This window comes from Coccinella septempunctata, chromosome 1 (genome assembly GCF_907165205.1).
Source record: "Coccinella septempunctata chromosome 1, icCocSept1.1, whole genome shotgun sequence".
NCBI lineage: Eukaryota > Metazoa > Arthropoda > Insecta > Coleoptera > Coccinellidae > Coccinella > Coccinella septempunctata.
This window is the reverse complement of record NC_058189.1, coordinates 38,521,839-38,546,027: the sequence shown is the minus strand read 5'-3', so window position 1 is coordinate 38,546,027 and position 24,189 is coordinate 38,521,839. Positions and strand designations below refer to the sequence as shown.

Sequence of the window (24,189 nt, the reverse complement as noted above, 5' to 3'; positions counted from 1 at the left end):
AGTTCCTCACATTTCTATGAAAGTTTACTTTTTTGACCTCAAACTGACACTTCTTATAAGTTATTGTTTGTTGCCATGGTAACTCAATATTTTTGATGGATGGAACTGGTCTAGGCTAACTAGATCAATAATCAATAGATCGTAATCGTATGTTTTCTCCCGGCCGGCCAGCTCCAAGACGACTATTCCACCACGGTTAATACCAAATCTATCATATCAATGCTGCAATCGGTTGATTTCTTTTCTCTTATTCATAATTAGATGGATCACTATCACTGTCTTTACATATTATAAAACAAAGTCGCTTCCCGCTGTCTTTCTGTCTGTCCCTATGTATTCTAGATCTTCAAAACTACGCAACGGATTTTGATCGGTTTTTTTCAATAGATAGTGATTCAAGAGAAAGGTTCATATGTTAAATTTGTTAATGATTTCGGTTGAAATATGACGACAATTATTAAAAAGTCAGAAGGAGTCAGGAGTCCATTTCTGTCCGGCTATTATGCACGACGTTTTGAAAACTATAAGGCCCGGCGCAAATAGAAACGCAGGTTATTGAGGTGACGCAGAGTGAGTTTTTGTAAAGCATAGAAAAGACAAAGACCGCGCAAATAAAGCGTTACAGTGACTTGTCAGATAGTACGTGCATGGCAGGAAAAAGCTGCGTCAACCTGCGTCACCTCACCAACCTGCGTTTCTATTTGCGTCGGGCCTAAGAGATAGAGAAAAATTACAATTAAATTTGATTAGAAAATATGCTCCACTTGAAGAGGTCTTTCGACTGTCTTGAAATGAATCAATATACAAATGAATATGACCTTCATCTTCGGCATATATTATATTCCTGACGAAAAATGCTCTTTGCAGCATCTTCTTTCGACCAAAAATTCGCGAGATATAGCAGGTTGAAATGTTACGTATTTTGGCAAGAAACTAATTCAAGCGTGAGATTCACTCAGAGATATTCTATAATTCTATATCTCTGGATTCACTGCGACATCTAGTCCCCACCACTCGACAATATAAAGCCACCCATACACGTACCCAGAGACAAGCCGTCTGTTCCGATATTCCTGAACGGTACTTGTTGAAGCCATTTCGATGACACATTTTTATGGTTCATTTGATCACTTGATGTTAATGATATTTTTATGTATTCAAAAAGTAGTCTGGGAAAATAGTTGTAATTTTTTGATTGATTGTCAAAAGAAGGCAGAAAAATAAATAATTGTGAAAATCGTATTTTACTTGCTTTATAAACTGTTAAAAATTCGTACAGTTTATTGTGGTCCTTCGTAAAAAGTATATTGAACTGCGCTATGGAGAAGAAAGAAAATGGAGAAGCAGCACTTCGAAGAAGTTTGAGAGTAAACAATAAGGGTATTCCACCGATTCGATTAGGTGCAGATGTTGGCAAGAGCGGACTGGTCTCGGGGAACATGAGTAATAAAATGTTGTCTAGGAATGGCCAGAATTATGAAGCTGAAAGGGCAAAATCTGTTGATTTGAATCAGTTGGTGGTGAGTCCATTAGATCCATTGTTAGAAAAAGGTTCTGTAGTTCAGAAGAAAACAGAAAACAATCATGAAGGGAGTAAAAATGTGGATGATACATATTCAAACTCTGGTTCAAAAAGTAATAAATCAAGAGTAAGAAGCACTACGTCAAGACTGAATTTGGAAATGGAAGCTCTACGATTGAAAGAAAGGTTCGAAAATGAGGAGTGCATGGAACGATTGCGAATGATTCAAAGCAAAAAAGAAATAGCTTTCAAAGAATTGGAGCTGAAGATGAAAATGCTCGAAGAGGAAGGTGTCACTGATGATGGTTCACAAGGCAATATGTCTGAAAGAAGTATGTATAGAGATCAAGATCAGGTGAGAAATTGGATACGTAAATGTGATCCTGACCGAGTGGCAAATTCTGAAAGGAAGCCAGATCCAGTCTTTTCTTGGGAAGGAAAGTTTGAAGAGAGGTCTGATGCTTTTTTAAATATAGTAGAACAATGCACTAAAAACACAGAAAATGTAACAAAAATACTTGAACGTCAAAAACTAAAAGAGCTACCTTTGTTTTCAGGAGAGCTCACAGAGTGGCCTCTTTTCTTTAGCGAATTTAAGAGATCTTCTCAGGTTTATGGTTTGAATGATTACGATAATTTATTGAGGTTGGATAGGAGTTTGAAAGGCAAAGCACGTGAAACTATCAAACCACTTTTGAGTTCACCTGAAAATGTAAGCAAAATTATGAAAATGTTAGAAATGAACTTTGGCAGGGCTGATTGGATAATATTGAGTTTAATGGAAAAGGTTAAAAAATTTGGGTTTGTCAAAGAAGATAAATTAGATGTTTGCATTGCATTTTCGAATGCTATTAATAATTTAGTTACGACTATGAGAAATATTAATTGCACATTGTATTTGTTCAATCCAGAACTTATGGCAATAATTGTAGAGAAGCTTGCCCCGATACAGAAGTACAATTGGGGTAAGTGCAAGTTGCAAAGAGACAAAGAGGGATTACCAACTTCGTTAGAAGACTTCGCGGCATGGTATGAGGATGAAATAGGAGCAGTGGCATCGATTTCTAATCCAATTTCAAAATCAAAGGTGAACTTTAAGAAAGAAACAATTTTCACTTTGAAAAATAAGTCTGACAAAATTTTCGACAAAAAATCATGTCCAGTCTGTAAAGAAGACGGACATAATGTGGGGAATTGTAAAACATTCCTCGAAAAAACAATTGTAGCACGCAGAAAAGATGCTTCAGACCTGAAATTATGTTTTTCTTGTTTATGTTTAGGACATAGTTATAAACGCTGTTATAAGAAGACGAGATGTGGCGTAAACGGATGTTCTGGAAAACATCATCATTTGGTTCACCTGGCGGTACCTCCGAATGAAGAAACGTTGGCCCACGAAAATTCATCCTTCTGTGGCAAGCTGTCAACAGAGAAGCAGTCTGTTCTTCTGAGAATAGCAGCCGTTGTTCTTCGAGGACCGAGCAAGGAAGTGACAACTTTCGCTCTTTTTGATGAGGGCTCGACCTGCTCTTTGGTAGAAGAACAGCTAGCCAGTGAGTTGGAATTGTCAGGTCCTATAGTTCCCGTGTGCTTTCAGTGGACAAACCAGGTAACTCATTATGAAGATAATTCGAGAAAAGTTTCTGTCGAAATTTCCGGAGGAATTAAGGTGAAACAAAATTTTTATAAAATAAGGAATTTAAGAACTGTCAAAGACCTTGAATTGCCTCAGCAGAACGTAGACATTGATGAATTAATGGAAAAATATCCGTACTTAGATCAAGAAGTCTTGAATTCCTTAAATAATGCAAAGCCTAGAATTTTATTAGGACAAGATAATTGTGGTTTAATTATTCCTCGCCAAATTATACAACCTCGTTTGAACATGCCTATATTATCAAAATCAAAATTGGGATGGACAATTCATGGACCAGTTACTGAAAAATTATCTCCAATTTCTGGAAATTCCTCCGTGAATATCAACTTCTGTGGTTGTTGTTCATGTGATGAATTAGAAATCCTAGTGAAAAATAGTTTTAAATATGAGGATTATGGCAGTAAACCAGGGGATATTTACTCATTAGATGACAAGAAAGCTTTGGAAATCATGGAAAATACTTCGATTTATAATGGAACTCGGTTTGAAATAGGTCATTTATATAAAACAAAAGACGTAACCTTTCCCGATAGTAAAATTATGGCTTTAAAACGCTTAGCATGTATGGAAAGAAAGATGGATAGAGACGAAAACTTCGCTTTACAATATATAAATAAAATCGAGGAGTATGAACGCAAAGGTTATGCAAAGAAATTAGAGGATCATGAAGTGACAGAAAATCCGAAGGACTGGTATCTCCCACATTTTGCGGTTTGGAATATAAATAAACCTGGAAAAATAAGATTTGTCCTTGATGCTGCAGCTAAAAGTTTTGGTTACAGTCTCAACGATTTCCTCTTTCAGGGACCAGATTTCGTTCCATCTGTAGTTTCAGTTCTGTGGCGGTTTCGACAAGGAAAAATTGCGTTTAGTGCTGATATCGCGGAAATGTTCCATCAAGTCGTCATTCGGCAAGAGGACAGGTGCAGTCAACGATTTTTTTGGCGAGGAAGGGATCGAGTAGGCAAGCCATCGGTGTATCAGATGAATGTCATGATTTTTGGTGCGATCTCCTCTCCATCTAAGGCTCAATTCATAAAAAATAAAAATGCAGATTTATGTGAGGAGGAGTTCACAAACATAGGAAGAGCTATCAAGCGACAACACTATACGTAGACGATTATCTGGATTCTTGTGACTCTGAAGATGAAGCAATTCAGTTGGTGAGAAATGTTATCCTAGTTCATAAGAAAGGTGGCTTCGAAATAACGAAATGGATAAGTAACTCTCAAAAGGTTTTAAAAACAATACCAGAAAATTTGAAAACTGATTCTTCCTCTAAAGAAATTGATTCTGAAAAGATAGAACGCGTTTTAGGACTCAACTGGTCTCCTCAAACAGACGAGTTTGTTTTCAATTTCAATTTTAAAAAATTGCCTGAAGAATTGTATAATGGGAAAAAGATTCCAACAAAACGTGAAGTTTTAAGGCTGGTTATGTCCGTTTTTGACCCTTTAGGATTTTTGAGTTGTTTTATGGTGAAAGTTCGAATTTTGATTCAGAATATCTGGAAAATCGGTATAGAATGGGATATAGAAATTCCGGAGGATCTTTTTCATTTTTGGAAGAAATGGATTCATGAATTAAATTCCTTTGTGCCAATCAAAATTAGACGACCATACTTTCCTTCATTTCCTTCATTATCCCTGCAAATGGATCTCCACTTATTCTGCGATTCAAGTGATAAAGCTTACTCTGCCGTTGCTTATCTGAGAACCGAATATAGTGACAACATATCGACTAGTTTTGTTTCTTGCAAATTCAAGGTAGCACCGATTAAACAACAAACAATTCCAAAATTAGAACTTCAAGCAGCTGTTTTAGGTATAAGATTAGCTAAGTCCATTATAGAGGAAATAGAATACTCTGTCCGCAATATATATTATTGGACAGATTCATTAGTGGTCTTACAGCAAATAAGATCAGTAAGTCGAAGATTCCCCGTTTTTGTTGCTAATAGATTAGGAGAAATACATGAGAACTCAGAAATATCGCAGTGGCATTGGGTACCTTCTGAGCTTAACGTTGCTGATATGGCAACTAAGGAAAGTCGAAACTTTGATTTCTCGATATGGTTATCAGGTCCAAAATTCCTAGAAATGCCTGCTGAAGAATGGCCTCCAGAACCAAATGTGTCCATTGAAATCAACTGTGTTGTAGTAGATGACTCAGTTGAAAATAGATTTGTAGCTGTACCGGATGAGTGCAGATTTTCTAAGTGGGTGCGACTACTTCGAAGTACTGCCTGGGTTTTATTAGCAACTCATATCTTGAAATTACGAAACAGAGAAAGACTTAGGGATATAACTCTCGAAGATCGTTTTTTAGATGAAGCTTTCAAACTTTTAATACAAAAGGTACAACTAGATTGCTTTGGAGTTGAATTAGCTAACCTCAAGACAAACAAAAACATTACGCAAAATAATAAGCTATTCAAACTCTGTCCATTTATAGATGAAAATAATTTGCTGAGGATGAACGGACGTTTTTTCTTCAGAGAACAATTAGGCCTACGAGAAAATTTTAGGAACCCAATAATTCTTGATCCTAAACATAAAATAACCGAATTGATTATACATCACTATCATGAAAGAGCTAACCATATAGGAGTTGAAACGGTGATAAACAATTTAAGATCGCAATTTTGGATTTTACATGCACGGGCTGCCGTTAAAAAATGTTTTAGAAATTGTCAAGGTTGTAAGAGATATAAATGTATACCAGAAGTTCCTATGATGGGTTACTTGCCAGAACATAGATTACAACCTTTTGTTTATCCATTTTCTTATACAGGAGTGGATTTTTTCGGACCTATGACGGTTTCAATAGGAAGGAGAGTGGAAAAACGGTATGGTGTGCTTTTCACATGTCTCAGTATAAGAGCTGTCCATATTGAAATAGCAGCATCTCTGGATACATCCTCAACAATTTTGGCTATCCGACGATTTATGGCGAGAAGAGCTCAACCAATAGAATTCAGAAGTGATAATGGTACTAATTTTGTTGGTGCAGATAGGGAGCTGAAAGATTATGTTGAAAAGAACTGCGATCACGTAGAAATATCAAATCAACTCTCTACTGAAGGCATTCGCTGGAAGTTCAATCCTCCAGCAGCTCCGCATATGGGTGGTATATGGGAGCGAATGGTTCGTTCTATAAAAACTTCTCTTAAAATTGTATTGAAGTCAAGAAATCCCAAAGAAGAAGTTTTATCAACTTTATTAGCAGAAGACACTCAATTCAAGACCACTGACTCATGTTCCCATTGACCCAGACGAACTAGAATCGATAACACCTAACCATTTCTTATTATTGAGGCCCGGAAACGTTAAGAATATCGGAGAATTCACTGGAGATCTTGACTGTAGGAAACAATGGAGATTTGCTCAAGCTCTTGCAGATTCCTTCTGGAAACGTTGGATTCTAGAATATAGACCTACGCTTCTGAAAAGGGAGAAATGGTTTTTCAAACCTGAACCCATCAAAGTTGGAGATATCGTTTTGGTAGTGAATGAAAAGGCACCACGAAACGATTGGATGTTAGGAAAAGTTTTGAGGCTGCATCCTGGTAGAGATGGCATAATAAGAGTCGTCTCCATTTTGACAAAGAATGGGGAGTTCACTAGGCCAGTAAGCAAGCTTTGTGTGCTGACCACCAAAGAAAATTCTGATGGTTAAGACAATCATTCATTCCGGTTGGTGGAGAATGTTGAAGCCATTTCGATGACACATTTTTATGGTTCATTTGATCACTTGATGTTAATGATATTTTTATGTATTCAAAAAGTAGTCTGGGAAAATAGTTGTAATTTTTTGATTGATTGTCAAAAGAAGGCAGAAAAATAAATAATTGTGAAAATCGTATTTTACTTGCTTTATAAACTGTTAAAAATTCGTACAGTACTGTTAAAGATTATAGAGTTAGTTAACTCTATAATCAAAGAGTATCATGATACTTTTTGCTATAATCTTTGAGTACTGTCAGTATTTCAGAGACGATTCCTATTGGCCCAGTCGTTCGAGTTCTATTGTTATTCGATTGCGGGCCAGTAAAACCAGCAATATCGGAACAGGCCCATGGTTGTCTCTGCACGTACCGTTTGTTTATCTTGAGAACTTGGAGTCCACACAGCTCTGGAGTTTCATCGGATGTAGTGGCACATACGCCGAGGTTTACCTCTTAGGTGGACAAAAAAGTTAAACTTTCTCCGTACACCTAAGTTAGTGGAGTATGGCCAGTCTAAGGCGAGCGATAGCGCATGTGTCTTCGAGTTCATCTTTTTTTTTTTGTGGTTGTTCGTTTATCCTTGGACTATGAAAATCATATGTCAAGGAGTACGAGAGTGAGAAACAACTGTTGCTTATAACGAGAGTCGTCTGTGGATCGCACTGTTCGTTATTCATTGAACCTTAATGCCGCATGCACCGTTTGATTGAACGAAGCTTGAGCTCTAAAACGACATTTAAGCATAATAGAATCTCTATGGAAAAAAATGAAGTTTAAGGAATTAATCTCGTTTAATGAAACGGTGCATATTTCTCAATATGCATATAATTAAACTTATTCATACCAAGAATTATATGTGATTATGTGAATTAGGTCAGCAAAAAATTAAATAAAGTGCTGTACATGATCAGAGTATTGTCTCTTAGAGTGGACGTGGAACTACTGAAGGTTGTTTACTACTCAAATTTTATTTCAGTTCTTAGGTACGGACTGGTTATATGGGGTGGAAGCAGCGAGTTGAATAGATTGTCTATATTACAAAAATACGCCTTAAGGGCAATACTAGGTTTAAAATATAGGGAATCTTGTAGAGGTTATTTCAGAGACAATTCTAAGCTCACTCTTCCAGGTCTGTATATACTGGAATGTCTACTATTTGTAAAAAAACATCCTGAATATTTTGAAGATTTCTTGAATAAAAACAATACAAGGCGCACAGATCCATATCACTTTCCGAGGCATTCCTTGGCACTTACTGAAAAAAACACAAAATATATGTGCATAAGGATTTTCAATATACTTCCGAAAAAAATTGTCATATTGTCAGATCTAAAAAAATTCAGAACTGAAGTAACTAAGCTCATTGTGATGGTTGAACCATATTCAATCAAGGAATTTATGGAATATCCCTTTCAGTGATTTCTCGAATTTGTATTCTTGACGCTTTCTCTCTTCCTTTGTTTTGTACACTGATTATGAGAATAAAGTTATGTTTATGTTTATGTTTATAGATCATGTTTTATAATCCCGGATGTACTCAGAAAAAAAAATTTGTTTCAGTATGACAGCCCTAGAACGCCACCTCCAACCATGAACCAATTTTTTTTCTATTCATAGTTTTTTAAGGATTCCTTCTCCAGAAGATAAATCAGTTCAAAACATCCGGCCAAGGAAATTGATGTATAAAGTACATAGAGGGACAACTAAAATATCCCTAACATAATTTTTTTTGTTCATACCAGAGCTCCGAGGATCAAAATGAACTATTCAGTCTGCGATGAAGTGCATATTCCTCATTTTTCAAGTTTAAAAATGGCCGGCCAAGAAAATTAGTGGATAAAGGGATGTATCAGAATGTACTCAGAAAAACCACCTCCAACGATGAAAATGAATCGATATTCTTTTTACGATGGAGCGCATGTTCCTCCTTTTTTCCAAAATTTAAAATGGCCATCCAAGAAAATGGATGGAATGGGTGCATTGGGAAATAAATTTTCTTGGCCATTTCAAATTTTCGAAACAAAAAAAAGGAACATACCCTCGATCGTAAAATACATGAAAGAATAGTTACAGCTTTAGGGGTGTCAGAAAGAAATATAAATTTTTCTGAGTAAATCTGATACATTTCTCTATCAGTTTTATTGGCCAGCCGTTTTAAACATCGCTCTCCATCGTCTACAGAATAGTGTTGGTTCATTTTAATCGTTTGAGCTGGGGCTCTAGGGCTTTGATTATGAAAAAAAAAATAATGTAAGGATATTTATTCATTCCTCTATTTACTCTATCCAATTTCTCTGACCGTCTATTTTGAACTGATATTTCTCCCGCAGTTGAAATTCCAATATTGAGTATTATTTGAAGATAGAAGAGGATTTTTTTTATTATTAATCTTTTCCCGGAATCACAAAGGGTAGTTCTCGACAAAGTAAATCTTTTCTGTTTTGTTCTAAAAATTTTTTTAGATAATACGTATCAAAATAATTTTTTTTTACTGTTGATATATCAACAAAAAATGCATATTTTACAAGAAATTCAACTCTGAAGGTTATTCTGTTCGTTTTTGCGAGTATAACTTCAGTAAGGTCAATCAAACTTTTGACCGTTGGTACCTATGATTTTTTGTACAACTGGCTCTAGTTGTACTCTCGGAAGAAGAACGTACCTATATATTCTCACTCAAATTACTCGAGAATGGTTAATTTATTTTTAACAAGAACATCTACCTCTTCAGAGATATTTTGGATCAATAGTTCCAAAAATATTGCGAGTTGAATGATTGTAAATTGCGAAATATGGTCGTCGTTATATGTAAAAGATGTATCATCCATCTACAGATAGAGAAGCAGTGAAATTCGTCCAGGCATTTTTTAAAGAACGCATTATTTGAGTCATATCAAGTAATATGTATTCTCTCTTGTGTCGTGTTGAAGAATGTGAAAAATTGGTCCTGCGAAGCAGGCGGGCTCAGCTTGTCGTGAATAAACTACTATGCACTGACCCAATAAATTTGAATTTTGTAGGTACTGCTGTTTAGAACTTAAATGAATCGAACAATTTGGGAACATAATTTTAACAACTTAGAATGTTCATTGATATAGCCTAAATTTGAATATAATTTTCTTTTGTGACGAGATATTAAGCTGGGCCTGGACTTTCAAGGCCTACTGGGATGTCAATCATTTTTGAATTGATTATAGTAGGTGAAAATATTGCTGATATTAGAGCAGGGGAACACCGCAAAAAATTTTTTGATCGCCTCCTCGCACACGTAGAGAATATCCGCTTAATTTGATTTCTGTCAGTTTTCCGGTTTCAGGTGAACAATAAACCAAATTAATTCAGATGCATAACATCCGTCGATAATTAAATCAACAAATGTTACGATCTCAATCGAACTAACAAACTTCCATCACTCAAAGTATTACCAGAAATTCCATTTCGTCGACAATAGTAGATGCTGACCATGGTTTTGGTCTCATTTGACCTCGTCAGAGCAACACAACTCACACCCCGACGAAAACCATGGTAATTGTATTTCTGTTAGTACTTATCGTAATGTACGATTTTTCAGTCTGAGAATTTGATCAGATTGTTACATACTGCTATCTTCACTCTGAACGTTAGGAAAATGAATTGTATCTTATCAGATATCGTTAGGGTGTATTCATACATCATCATCAGGCCGACAATTCATTCCATTTATATATTTACTTTTGGGCTATTACCAACTTGAATTCGATTTTCCATAGCCATCCGATATATCAATCATAATCATTCTTTAATGGACTAAAGGTAAATTTTAATTTGGTGATCATTCCAGTCTATAGATATGACTCATGCACAATGAATCAACCTATCAGAAATCAATTTTTCAATGGTGTAATATGAATAAAGTGCAATGAGGTTTTAATTTTTTTTATTTTTACAAAAATGTAGCATCATTTTAGAGATATGTCCCCCAGAGATATAGAATCTCTGATGTCCCACTGGTCTATTCATCGTGTATTCGATTTGTTACTTAATGAGTAGTGAATCCGTATCTATAGTACCGATACCGTATAGTACCGATTCTGTAGATTCATTCTAGTGCAATTGTTGAAGTCGATCCTCTTGACGAACCGTCCAGAGAATATTATTACCAAAGAGGAAGGTTCCTCTTGGAAAACACTTTTTTTCTACAAGCGTGCGCGTTCAACCTTTTTCCCGCACGCATTCCAAGTTGCAAAGAGTTACTTTCCCAAAACGTGCGGGAAAAACGCCTGCTATTTCTTTCCCGCACGCATTTGCGTGCGGGAATGGATTAGCAGGGATTTTTCCCGCACGCAAATATTATAGAGTAAATTAAATTCTATCATGTTTCTATGCATAGAACGTCAACGATGAGAAACCCATAGTAATGACATGCAGAATTACGTCTGTCATTATATATGAATTAATCAAATGAGATATGATCTGTTTCGTGAAATGGATATATTTATATATTTCAAGCGCTTGTAGAAAAAATATTGTTCCTAACTCTTGCGTAAAGTGTCTTGCCCGCACTCAACTGCTTACCCGAACTCTGCTTCGCATCGTTCGGGCAACGGCAGTTTCGTGCGGGCAAGTATCACTTTCCGCACTTGATAGGAAAATAACTATTTTCTACAAGCGTGCGCGTTCAACCTTTTTCCCGCACGCATTCCAAGTTGCAAAGAGTCACTTTCCCAAAACGTGCGGGAAAAACGCCTGCTATTTCTTTCCCGCACGCATTTGCGTGCGGGAATGGATTAGCAGGGGTTTTTCCCGCACGCAAATATTATAGAGTAAATTAAATTCTATCATGTTTCTATGCATAGAACGTCAACGATGAGAAACCCATAGTAATGACATGCAGAATTACGTCTGTCATTATATATGAATTAATCAAATGAGATATGATCTGTTTCGTGAAATGGATATATTTATATATTTCAAGCGCTTGTAGAAAAAATATTGTTCCTAACTCTTGCGTAAAGTGTTTTGCCCGCACTCAACTGCTTACCCGAACTCTGCTTCGCATCGTTCGGGCAACGGCAGTTTCGTGCGGGCAAGTATCACTTTCCGCACTTGATAATAAGGAAAATAACTATTTCGTAATTCGCATTCTTTTGCGCAACGGGCGAAGGAGGAAATACGCTCATTACGAAAAATAATGCTTTTTTTGCACTAAAAACTATTCTATTACCTCTTGAAAATTCGGAGATATGTCAATCGCAAGTTTTCGAAAGCACCAGCTCCTAGGAATATGTGTGTGTGACTGTGTGAAGCTGTTGAGTCAGTCCAATATCAAAGAGTAACAACAAGAGGTTTCACTTCGCCGATTTACAAGGGAAATCTAGTGATGGGCATAATCGGATGAAAAATAATCGGTAATCCGATTTTTGGAATAATCGCAAACATCCGATTATGAGAATGCTCGAATCGTTGAATAATCGGCCGCTGCATGTCGATCTTTCCGTACAGTTCGAATAAAAATCGTCTGTGCGATGTTTGACTGGGACCGATTTTACGGAGGGATGACTGAATGAATGGTCTTTAGAGTGCATTTCACATTGAAGCCGTATGGGTTTGCAAGCAATATTGTGCCTTATGGTCTTGACTCGCTCGCTGTAGACGATTTTTATTCGAACTGACCGAAACATCGGATTATGAGAATGCTCGAATCGTTAAATAATCGGAGGCTGAATGTCGATCTTTCCATACAGTTCGAATAAAAATCGTCTCTGCGATTTTTGACTGGGACCGATTTTATGGAGGGGATGACTGAATGAATATAGTCTTTAGAGTGCATTTTATATGAAAGCCGTATGGGTTGGCAAACAATATTGTGCCTTATGGTCTTGACTGGCTCGCTGTAGACGATTTTTATTCGAACTCACCGAAACATCGGATTATGAGAATTCTCGAATGGTTACATAGTCGGCGGCTGCATGTCGATTATACCACGGCGGTTTAGAAGGCCGTGATTATACTATACAGTTCGAATAAAAATCTTCTATCGATTTTTGGCTCGGGCCGATTGTGATCAGAGACAGTTGTCTCTGATTGTGATCGTTCATTCGGCGATAGATTTTTCATTCTTATTGAACGCAAGGTATAGTTGGAGAATTAAGTATAAGAAACGAAAACGTAGATATTGGAAATTAATTCGAAATTTTGTCCAGAAATATAGAATATATTACAGAAGCTGAAAATTGAAAAAAATAATATTTTATTGATTTGGTAATGTATTTTTCATTTCGGAATGAATTTAATGATAATTTTTTCGGTAGAATTTGGGAACTTTCCCCATGAACTCAGGTAAAATACTACAAAATATGAATCGAATGCAGAAAAAAAGCATTTGCCATTACGACGATTTTTATTCGGATTAACATCCGATTATTGAAAAAATCGATAATCGAACATCCGATTATTGCAATCATCCGATTATGCCCATCTGTTAAAAATTGGAGTAATTTTTAACCCAACTCTACCACTCCATGCACATCTTTAGCAACTCAGTGACTACGTTTATCGTTACATGCTTCTGTGAACGTAACCTTAAAATCGCTGTCAATCAGCTGTTCAAAAAAACCGGTGGAACCTGTTGAATCTGCTCAATTTAATTCATTCTCTCTAGATTCTTAGTTCGCTCAAGTGAATTGGAACTTGGTGTGAATTCTTAACGTGATTTTTTAGTGCACTCTCAACTTTTTTCAATCAGCTCAAATCTAATAATATTATTTTATATTATACTAATCAATCGATCAACATCTCAAAAAGGTACAGTATTTTTTCACTCAACAAAAACTGTAATCATTTTTTGCATGTGTCACGTTAGAATATCATTCTACATAATTTTCCTCTCAACATTCACTCCATCGCTATGCATTTTCTCACTATTACATTTGCAATATTCTGCTCTACATCTCTCTATCATATTTGCATGCATATTTTCTCAATTTTCTCCAAATCTCTCATTCAACCACGTGCTCAATGTACCTAACTGCTTCAACCTTCTCAAAATGCATCGATATTCCACTCGCTTAAAATCACATCATCTCGAAAACCACTCACATTTTAATTTCTCTAATTTTAGCACCAAGTTCACATTTCACACCACTCTATTAAAAGCTTATATACTTGTATTCACTCTCATTTTGTATATATGTCACCTCAGATTAACTTTACACCTCTTACGATCAGACTTCTCAGGCCTCTTAAGTTTCAGGTACCTCTACGCTCAAGTTGGACACTTCGAAGGCTTCTCATAGACCAGATCGAAATCCATCTCACTACACTCAGCACTCCGAACAAAGGAATACACTCAATTAACTCTCTTGGACAGACTGGTTTGTGATAACGCTCGAGGAGGTCCAATCTGATTTCAACTCAATAAGTATAATTTATTATACACTTTTGCATGTCTTTATTACCTGAAACTTATGATACCTTATTTATTTTCTCTAACGTTGTGAACTGCTCGTCTTGTTTCATCTCAATTCTGAATACTATTCATTAATTCTTTCTACGTTTACACTATTTCATTTCTCTACATTGCATTTGTAACACAACTCACCTCAATTTATGTACTCTCATACAACACCTTCTGCTTTTCTAATAGATTTGCTATTCCTGTAAGCGTTGGTAATCATCTCTCTACATTACATTTGTAACACAACTCACCTCAATTTATGTACTCTCATAAAACACCTTCTGCTTTTCTAATAGATTTGCTATTCCTGTAAGCGTTGGTAATCATCTCTCTCTCATTCTGTCTCATTACCCCTGTCTCACTATATTACATATCTCTAACTTCTCAAGTTATCACTGCAACCTTCTGTTTTTCTGATAGCGAGACAGTTTATGAAATCGTAAACTCTATCACTGTAAACGTTGTGCTTGCATGATAACACTCACATCAATTCATAACTATCAAGCTCAATTATTATGCAACTCAAAATACATAAACACGTTTTGATGCAAATCTATCTCAATTCTCTCAATTCTTATCAAATACATAATAATTGATCTTGTTACTCGATACATGAAATTCACTCAACCTGCTCTTTCTCTCAAGCAAATACAACGTTGATTTTCTCGTTGATACATTACTCTCAAATTCTCTCAATAACTTCTCAATACTTGTAAATAGGTTCACTCTGTTTAGATGTTGTATATAATTTTACTTCATGCGAGTGTCTATTTATTATGTGACGTGTTTGATATACAATAAAGATTTTATTTTACCATCTCCAACTCAATCATTTGGTAACAGTCCACTTTTAAGTAATTGCCAAAAATCTCAACACCCAGATTTTTGAACATTTGGTCCTTCGAGCCGGATGGTTGAGTTGGAATAATAATTCATTCTTATCACATTCATCTCAAAAAGGTCATGTCTCAAAAGTCGGGAAGATCTTCTCCATCTCCAAAAGAGGATGACACTCAACTGCAGGTCCCTACTACTCGATCGTCCAGATCTTCCACATCTTCGCAGCCTGATGTGGGACCTCAAACTCGCTCGGCTGGTCTTCCCACCAACCTCAAATTGAAAGTCGCTACTCAAATGAGTAGACTGCAACTCATGAAGGACATCTTCTCCAAGCTGTCCAACATCTCAACATGGACTGTACAAGACCTGTCACACACTCAAGAACAACTGCAAGACCTTCACAAGAACTTCTCAAAGACTCACTCGTATTTTGAGTCAGCGTGGCCTGAGTCTTGTCTCGACCACGAATACTTCGCATCCTCAGTCTTCTTCGAGGAATACTCTCTATACCAATCAGCCATCTCAAAATTAATACAACTCAATATGTCACTCAATCCTGTGGATTCACAGCCATCCACTTCTGCTCAAGCCCCTCAGTCTTCTCAAACTCGTCCTCGATTGCCTGACATCTCAATTCCCACCTTCTCAGGCGACTTCTCAAAATGGCCTGCCTTCCGAGACCTTTTTCAATCACTCGTGATCAATAGCACCTCAATTTCTGACATTGAAAGGTTACATTACCTTCGAACATGTCTCTCTCAAGAACCTCTCGACGCCATCTCTAGTCTTCCCTTAACGGAAGTCTCTTTTCCCATAGCTTGGAAGAAGCTTATGGATAAATATGAAAATAAAAGGCTGCTCCTCTCTTCTCAATACTCAAAACTTCTCTCCTTCTCATTGGCGAATCAGAAAAATTCTACCGCCTCATCTCTTCGTCAATTTATTGACAGCATCGTCAATCCTCTCCAAAGTTTGAAAGCTCTAGGTGAAGATCTAGAGCAGAATAACAATCTCTTGGTGTTCCATATCATCAATCGTATGGATCACGCCTCTCGCACTCATTGGGAAACTCTCATCTCCTCTAATACCGAATTTCCCTCCTTCGCTCAGTTGATGGAGTTCCTCCAATCCCGCTCTAGAGCTCTAGAATGGACTGAGTCCAACCAGAGACAGTCACCTCAAGAATCCTCTCGCTCTCGCACAACAGTGCACACCATCTCTCAAAAGGTTACAGCTCAAAATAAACCTTCTCCTTCACTCATCTCAAGCAAACCGGCCTCCTCGAACACTCCAATCTCAAAAGTCTCTTCTATGCCCAGCTACACCTGTGATGATTGTGGACACGACCACTTTATTGCAGATTGCCCTCGCTTCTCCAAACGCTCACCTCAAGAAAAAGCTGATGTAGTATTATATCGCATCCTCTGCTCTAACTGCCTCGGTAGACATCATCGCCACTCTTGCAGAACGACAAAGATCTGCAAAATCTGTGGAAGTCGTCATCATACACTTCTACATGATGCTCCTCTCAGCAGTAAACCACACTGCAAAGTTCCACCGGTACCCCCTCGAGTGCTTCCACAATACGCTCTCACATCTCAAAAATCTGCTCAAAGGGAGGTGAGTTCTAGCAACTCAGCTCTAAAGCCTTTAAAATAGTTCGAAGAAGCGTTGAATTATTTTTCTTCAGCTACCTCAACCACGACTCAACACTCTCCTCGCCACTGCCATCGCCCATCTCATCACCTCAACAGGATCACACACGGTTCGACTACTCATCGACAGTGGATCCGAGCTGACCTTCATCTCTCAAGATCTAGCCAGAAAACTCAACATCTCTAGAAGGAAGTCGCATGTTGTAATTGTGGGAATTCATGGAAAGACTTCTAGAACACAAGGATCTCTTGCCCTCACTCTCAAGTCGACGTATGACCATCAAACCATAAATATTGATGCTCACATTCTTTCATCATCTTTCTCTAATTTGCCTTCCTTCTATACATGTTTTCAGCAATCTCTACATCTCCAGCATCTCAAGTTAGCTGATCCAGAATACCACATCTCAAGAGCCATCGACATCATTTTGGGTGCTGATGTATATGGCTCAGTTGTTCTTCCTCAGATGAAAAAAGGCCCTCCATCATCTCCAATCGCGCAACTCTCAATCTTCGGCTGGCTAATCCTAGGACCTGTGTGTCAAGAACAGGAACGCCTCCCAATCCAATCTCCAATGTTTCATACTGTTCAAGATGAAGACCTACATCATCTCCTCACTAAGTTTTGGGAACAGGAAGAAATTCAACCAACGTCTACGTCACATCTCACCTCTGACGAGCAAGAATGTGAAAACCACTTTGTCTCCACTCACTCTAGGCTCTCCTCAGGGAAATACATGGTAAGATTACCATTGAAATCATCTATTGACGTCTTAGGTTCTTCCAGACAACGAGCCTTCCGATGTCTGCAAGCCTTGATTCGGAAATTCGACAAGGATCCTGACTACTCTCTGCTCTACCACCAATTTCTCGATGAATATGAACTCCTCCAGCACATGCAACCAGTCTCGTCAGAAAAGGTCAACTCAAGATATTTTCTTCCTCATCATGGTGTTCTCAAAACAGACAGCTCTACAACGAAACTGCGAGTAGTCTTCAACGGCTCCAGCCCCACCTCAACTGGTATTTCTCTCAACGATATTATGCACACCGGAGCGAAACTTCAACTCGACGTGATAGATGTTCTTATGTGGGTGCGTAAATTTAAATTTGTCTTCTCTACAGATATCACAAAGATGTACAGACAGATTCTTGTTCATCCTGATGATTGGGATCTTCAAAGCATCCTTTGGCTCGACTCAAACAACAACGTGAAGACATACCATCTCACAACAGTCACATACGGAACTAGATCAGCTCCATTTTTGGCAATCAGAGTTCTTCTCCAACTTCTCAAAGATGAGGGTCACAACTTTCCACTAGCCATTCCTCCATTAACAAAAGGTCGTTATGTTGATGATATTTGTGGTGGAGCAGATACTGAACATCAACTTCTCGAAATTGCCAAACAACTCCAGAACCTTTGCATGGCGGCCGGCCTTCCGCTAGCAAAATGGCAGTCAAACGTCTCAAGTCTCTCTCACGTCACTCAAGAGGAAGAATCAACACCCACTCCAATCTCATTCGATGAAGGTTCTCACTCAACTAAAGTGTTAGGTCTAATCTGGTACCCTCAAGAAGACTATTTCACTTTTAAAGTCAGCTCCAATCTATCTGGGTCTTTGATCACCAAGCGATCAGTTCTATCTCATATTGCAAAAATATTTGATCCACTCGGTTTAGTCTCCCCTGTTACGATTAGGGCTAAAATATTGTTGCAGGAATTATGGCTCCAAAAGTTATCATGGGACGAACCTCTACCTCAACTACTCCAACAGAAATGGTACGACATCAGTGAAGATCTCTCCAAGCTGGCCAGCATCACAATTCCAAGATGGATTAACACTCAAGAGGGTTCTTTCATTCAACTCCACGGCTTCTCTGATGCATCTCAACTCGCCATTTCAGCCGTTCTCTACCTTCTCGTTCGAACTCCGTCCAAGGAATGCAAAGTTACAATGCTTTGCTCCAAAACCAAAGTATCGCCTTTAAACCGCTCACAATCCCGAGACTCGAATTATCAGCTGCTCTTCTCCTCTTTCGACTCGTTAATTATGCGCATAATGTTTTAGCTCTCAACATTCACTCAACTACTCTATGGACGGACTCCTCAATCACTCTAGCTTGGATCAACACTCACCCTTCACGTTGGAAGGACTTTGTACGGAACAGAGTTGCAACAATCCAAGATCTAACTCCAAGGGCCCATTGGAGGTATATTTCCGGCAAAGACAATCCTGCTGACTGTGCATCACGAGGGTTAACTTCATCTCAACTTCGCAACCACTCGCTATGGTGGACGGGACCACCATGGCTTTCCAAGTCAGAAGATTCATGGCCAAATCGTCAGCCGGCACCGACAACCGACCATGAATCAGAAGCAAGACCAGCCATCTCCATACTCACCTCCACTACGTCAGACTACTCATGGGATCTCATCTATAGGTATTCCAATTTGAATAAATTGTTGAGAATTACCTCTATTTGTTCAAAGGTTCTCGCACGACTCCAACGCAAGCTGGATCCAGCACACCTCACACACCTGACTTCAACTGACTTGGAAGCATCTCGAAGGCAACTCAAAAAGTCTACTTTCCACATGAACTCAAGGCTCTTCAATCACAGACTCCACTTCACTCTTCACATGTATTCAGTAGACTCACTCCACTACTCGACAACTCGACAACAATGGTGTAATTCGTGTAGGCGGACGAATTTCCCATTCTCAGCTCGACCCAGATAGCAAGCATCCAATTATTCTTCCTCAACACTCTCAATTTACTTCTTTGGTTATAGATGAAACTCACCAAACAACTCTACATGCAAGGCACTGTGGCACCGCTCTCAACAACTCGTGGCACAACTACCCACATCTCAAGTGCAGCCATCTCATCCATTCCTCCACACTCTGAGGATTGAAAGCAGTCTTTTCGCTCCAGTTATGGGTGGATTGAGTAGCTCAGACACTGGAGTGATGGATTGCCTCAACTTCCTCACAATGGATAATTTACGAAGACCTACTCGATTATAATCAACTCCGTTAATTATGGCGGCCGGAATGTTAAAAATTGGAGTAATTTTTAACCCAACTCTACCACTCCATGCACATCTTTAGCAACTCAGTGACTACGTTTATCGTTACATGCTTCTGTGAACGTAACCTTAAAATCGCTGTCAATCAGCTGTTCAAAAAAACCGGTGGAACCTGTTGAATCTGCTCAATTTAATTCATTCTCTCTAGATTCTTAGTTCGCTCAAGTGAATTGGAACTTGGTGTGAATTCTTAACGTGATTTTTTAGTGCACTCTCAACTTTTTTCAATCAGCTCAAATCTAATAATATTATTTTATATTATACTAATCAATCGATCAACATCTCAAAAAGGTACAGTATTTTTTCACTCAACAAAAACTGTAATCATTTTTTGCATGTGTCACGTTAGAATATCATTCTACATAATTTTCCTCTCAACATTCACTCCATCGCTATGCATTTTCTCACTATTACATTTGCAATATTCTGCTCTACATCTCTCTATCATATTTGCATGCATATTTTCTCAATTTTCTCCAAATCTCTCATTCAACCACGTGCTCAATGTACCTAACTGCTTCAACCTTCTCAAAATGCATCGATATTCCACTCGCTTAAAATCACATCATCTCGAAAACCACTCACATTTTAATTTCTCTAATTTTAGCACCAAGTTCACATTTCACACCACTCTATTAAAAGCTTATATACTTGTATTCACTCTCATTTTGTATATATGTCACCTCAGATTAACTTTACACCTCTTACGATCAGACTTCTCAGGCCTCTTAAGTTTCAGGTACCTCTACGCTCAAGTTGGACACTTCGAAGGCTTCTCATAGACCAGATCGAAATCCATCTCACTACACTCAGCACTCCGAACAAAGGAATACACTCAATTAACTCTCTTGGACAGACTGGTTTGTGATAACGCTCGAGGAGGTCCAATCTGATTTCAACTCAATAAGTATAATTTATTATACACTTTTGCATGTCTTTATTACCTGAAACTTATGATACCTTATTTATTTTCTCTAACGTTGTGAACTGCTCGTCTTGTTTCATCTCAATTCTGAATACTATTCATTAATTCTTTCTACGTTTACACTATTTCATTTCTCTACATTGCATTTGTAACACAACTCACCTCAATTTATGTACTCTCATACAACACCTTCTGCTTTTCTAATAGATTTGCTATTCCTGTAAGCGTTGGTAATCATCTCTCTACATTACATTTGTAACACAACTCACCTCAATTTATGTACTCTCATAAAACACCTTCTGCTTTTCTAATAGATTTGCTATTCCTGTAAGCGTTGGTAATCATCTCTCTCTCATTCTGTCTCATTACCCCTGTCTCACTATATTAGATATCTCTAACTTCTCAAGTTATCACTGCAACCTTCTGTTTTTCTGATAGCGAGACAGTTTATGAAATCGTAAACTCTATCACTGTAAACGTTGTGCTTGCATGATAACACTCACATCAATTCATAACTATCAAGCTCAATTATTATGCAACTCAAAATACATAAACACGTTTTGATGCAAATCTATCTCAATTCTCTCAATTCTTATCAAATACATAATAATTGATCTTGTTACTCGATACATGAAATTCACTCAACCTGCTCTTTCTCTCAAGCAAATACAACGTTGATTTTCTCGTTGATACATTACTCTCAAATTCTCTCAATAACTTCTCAATACTTGTAAATAGGTTCACTCTGTTTAGATGTTGTATATAATTTTACTTCATGCGAGTGTCTATTTATTATGTGACGTGTTTGATATACAATAAAGATTTTATTTTACCATCTCCAACTCAATCATTTGGTAACAGTCCACTTTTAAGTAATTGCCAAAAATCTCAACACCCAGATTTTTGAACACCATCACTGGAACGAATGCATGGAATTTCAACCTTGAAGTGGGGAGACGCTACGCGCCAGCAATACTGCGCTCAGATTCACTATAGTCAAACGAGAATCTGGGCGACCAATCAGATTGGGACCTGCGAACAGAACGAACATCTGCTTTCGTTTTCGTCCCTCCACTAAACCAAGGAACATTCAAGGGCATTGAAATGCAACCGGCCAAAATGATAGAGTGAATCCTCTTGTTGATACTCTTTGCCAATATCGAGTCAACTTTAAGCTGTTGCCAAAGTTAATAATTAGGAAAAAGCCTGCATAGCACTGCAAATACGAAAAATTATGTACGGGATTAGTAGCTTCTAGGAAGAAAATAAATCGTAGGTTCTGCGTCTGTAGTTCAAACCTCCTGTTATCATCTGATAATGACATTTGACTCTGACACTTCTGTCACTATTGACAGTATTGACTATTGACACTTCTGTGCAGGGGCTTGACACTTCCTTACCCCCACCCCAAATACGGTTTTTAGTTCTGCAATCAATCGCTATGTGGCACTGCATACGAAAATATATATCATATTCTCCACAGATTACTGTATTCTGACATCAAAGAGGAGGTTCCTCTTTGCTGACATATTGGATTTGTGAACGCCAACAGTGTCAATGTCAAAATGCTTTAATGCAAATTCTTGTTTACAAACGAGATATCATACGGGAGTAAATTAAAAATACCCATTTATTGAACTCGACAGTTTTATCAGGAAATCAATTTTCTTGTGAGAAATATTTGATTCAAAGAACCACGTAATTATAACATTAATCGTTTATACTTAAACCAATCCAACCAAACCCTTTAAAAATTGTGTTAATGGAAATGAAAGTCAAACTGTGTAGTCAGTTATTAAGCCACTCCGTGGGGTCAATGATGGAGCTCATTTCTCAATGGGGTAAGTATTTTTTTCAAACATAATAATACAAAAATTTACTATTTTCCTTTTTAGAAATCAAGCATCCGCTTCAGCTTCACAGAGAGGCTATCGACACTGCTGACTTTATACTATTCTTGGATGAGTTATTTGATTCGTTGAATGTATCCAGAGCTTGGACATCCACTGCGAAACTCTTAAAGAAGACGGTTAGTATTCAAACAGAACACAATGTTGTTTGGGAGCAGGCGATACAAATTTTCAACAGTATTTCATTTTATTGCCCTCGAAAGAAAAGATCCATTGTGGTGCCCACTTTGAAGAATATAGTGACAACATTGAACGCATTCCTTTACCTTACACAAAAACTGTTCAATGATTATCACTTTAAATATATTTTCACTGGGGCTTTCAATCAAGATTGTTTAGTAAACTTTTTTGGGTACATTAGAGCACATGGAGTAAGGAATACTAACCCAAATGTTGAACACTTTATTTCATCATTCAAAACTTTAGTTATTAATAATTTCATGTCGGTGCATTCCTGGTGATCTAACTGTGAGGAAGATAAAACAGGGAGTCGTTGTTTAGAGACTTTGAAATCTTTCCTGCAGGAAAATATAAAATCCACATAGGTCTTTGGGCAACTAATTTTTTCTTTTCCAAATTATTCATGCATTCTTAGCTTTGGCATGCTGTTTTTGATTTCTATTGCTGACTCCCAACAAACATTGTGTCCTTTTTGGATAATGTTGAAGATTTCTGAACATATAATGATTTCAACCTCATTTCCTATGAACAATATTATTACTGTTTATTATAATTATTGTCTTACGAAGATATGTGACCCTATTGACATTTTACCTCTGCTCATATATTCATTGCCATAATTATAGCTTATGTATTTCCATATTTTTTTTCCTGTGCTGGGTATATCAATATATGTATATTTTTCATGACAAGTTTTATTTCTCCTTAAAATTCGCCCTAATAATCCATATTATACTATCGACGTCTAAAATACCAGTGAATGGGCTAATTTAAATTTCGCGCCATGCGATTGCAGTTTCCAGTTATACCGACATTTCTCCCGGTTAGTTGGGTGGCAGCCGCATGGGGGCGCTGAGGGCGGGATAAACTGTATTTTGCATCGTAGAACGTGAGTGTCAGATCTATTCTACTCTGTAATCTGTGCTTCTGTGATAAACATTCAACATGGCTGGGTGCATTTCTTGTTTCATCATTCCATTGATTCTATTTCTATTTCATCGTTTCATACAGCCCTTAATTCTCAAATTTTGGAACCCTTGGGAGTCAAATCCGAAAGAAGGAGAAAAGGCAGCTTTAGAATGTTTACGAACTGGAAAATGTGAAAGAAAAAGTAATTCAAAAATTTCGAACTCTGAAAAAGACGAAGACGATTCGTCAGGAGCTGTAAACTCCAAGACGAGCTTTGAAAATGGGGATACGTATCCCCATTTTCAATCTGCAGGTACCTGCAGATTGAGAACTTGA

General features: G+C 37.6%; 1 protein-coding gene across 1 annotated transcript; it reads left to right on the top strand.

Annotated features, from left to right (window-relative positions):
• The first annotated feature begins 15,304 nt into the window (after positions 1-15,304).
• On the top strand, positions 15,305-19,748 carry LOC123306490. Its single transcript, XM_044888528.1, has 4 exons — positions 15,305-15,606; positions 16,132-16,801; positions 16,872-18,309; positions 19,633-19,748. Exons 1-4 carry the CDS (start codon positions 15,305-15,307, stop codon positions 19,746-19,748), a joined length of 2,526 nt encoding a protein of 841 aa, XP_044744463.1.
• The last annotated feature ends 4,441 nt before the right edge of the window (positions 19,749-24,189 follow it).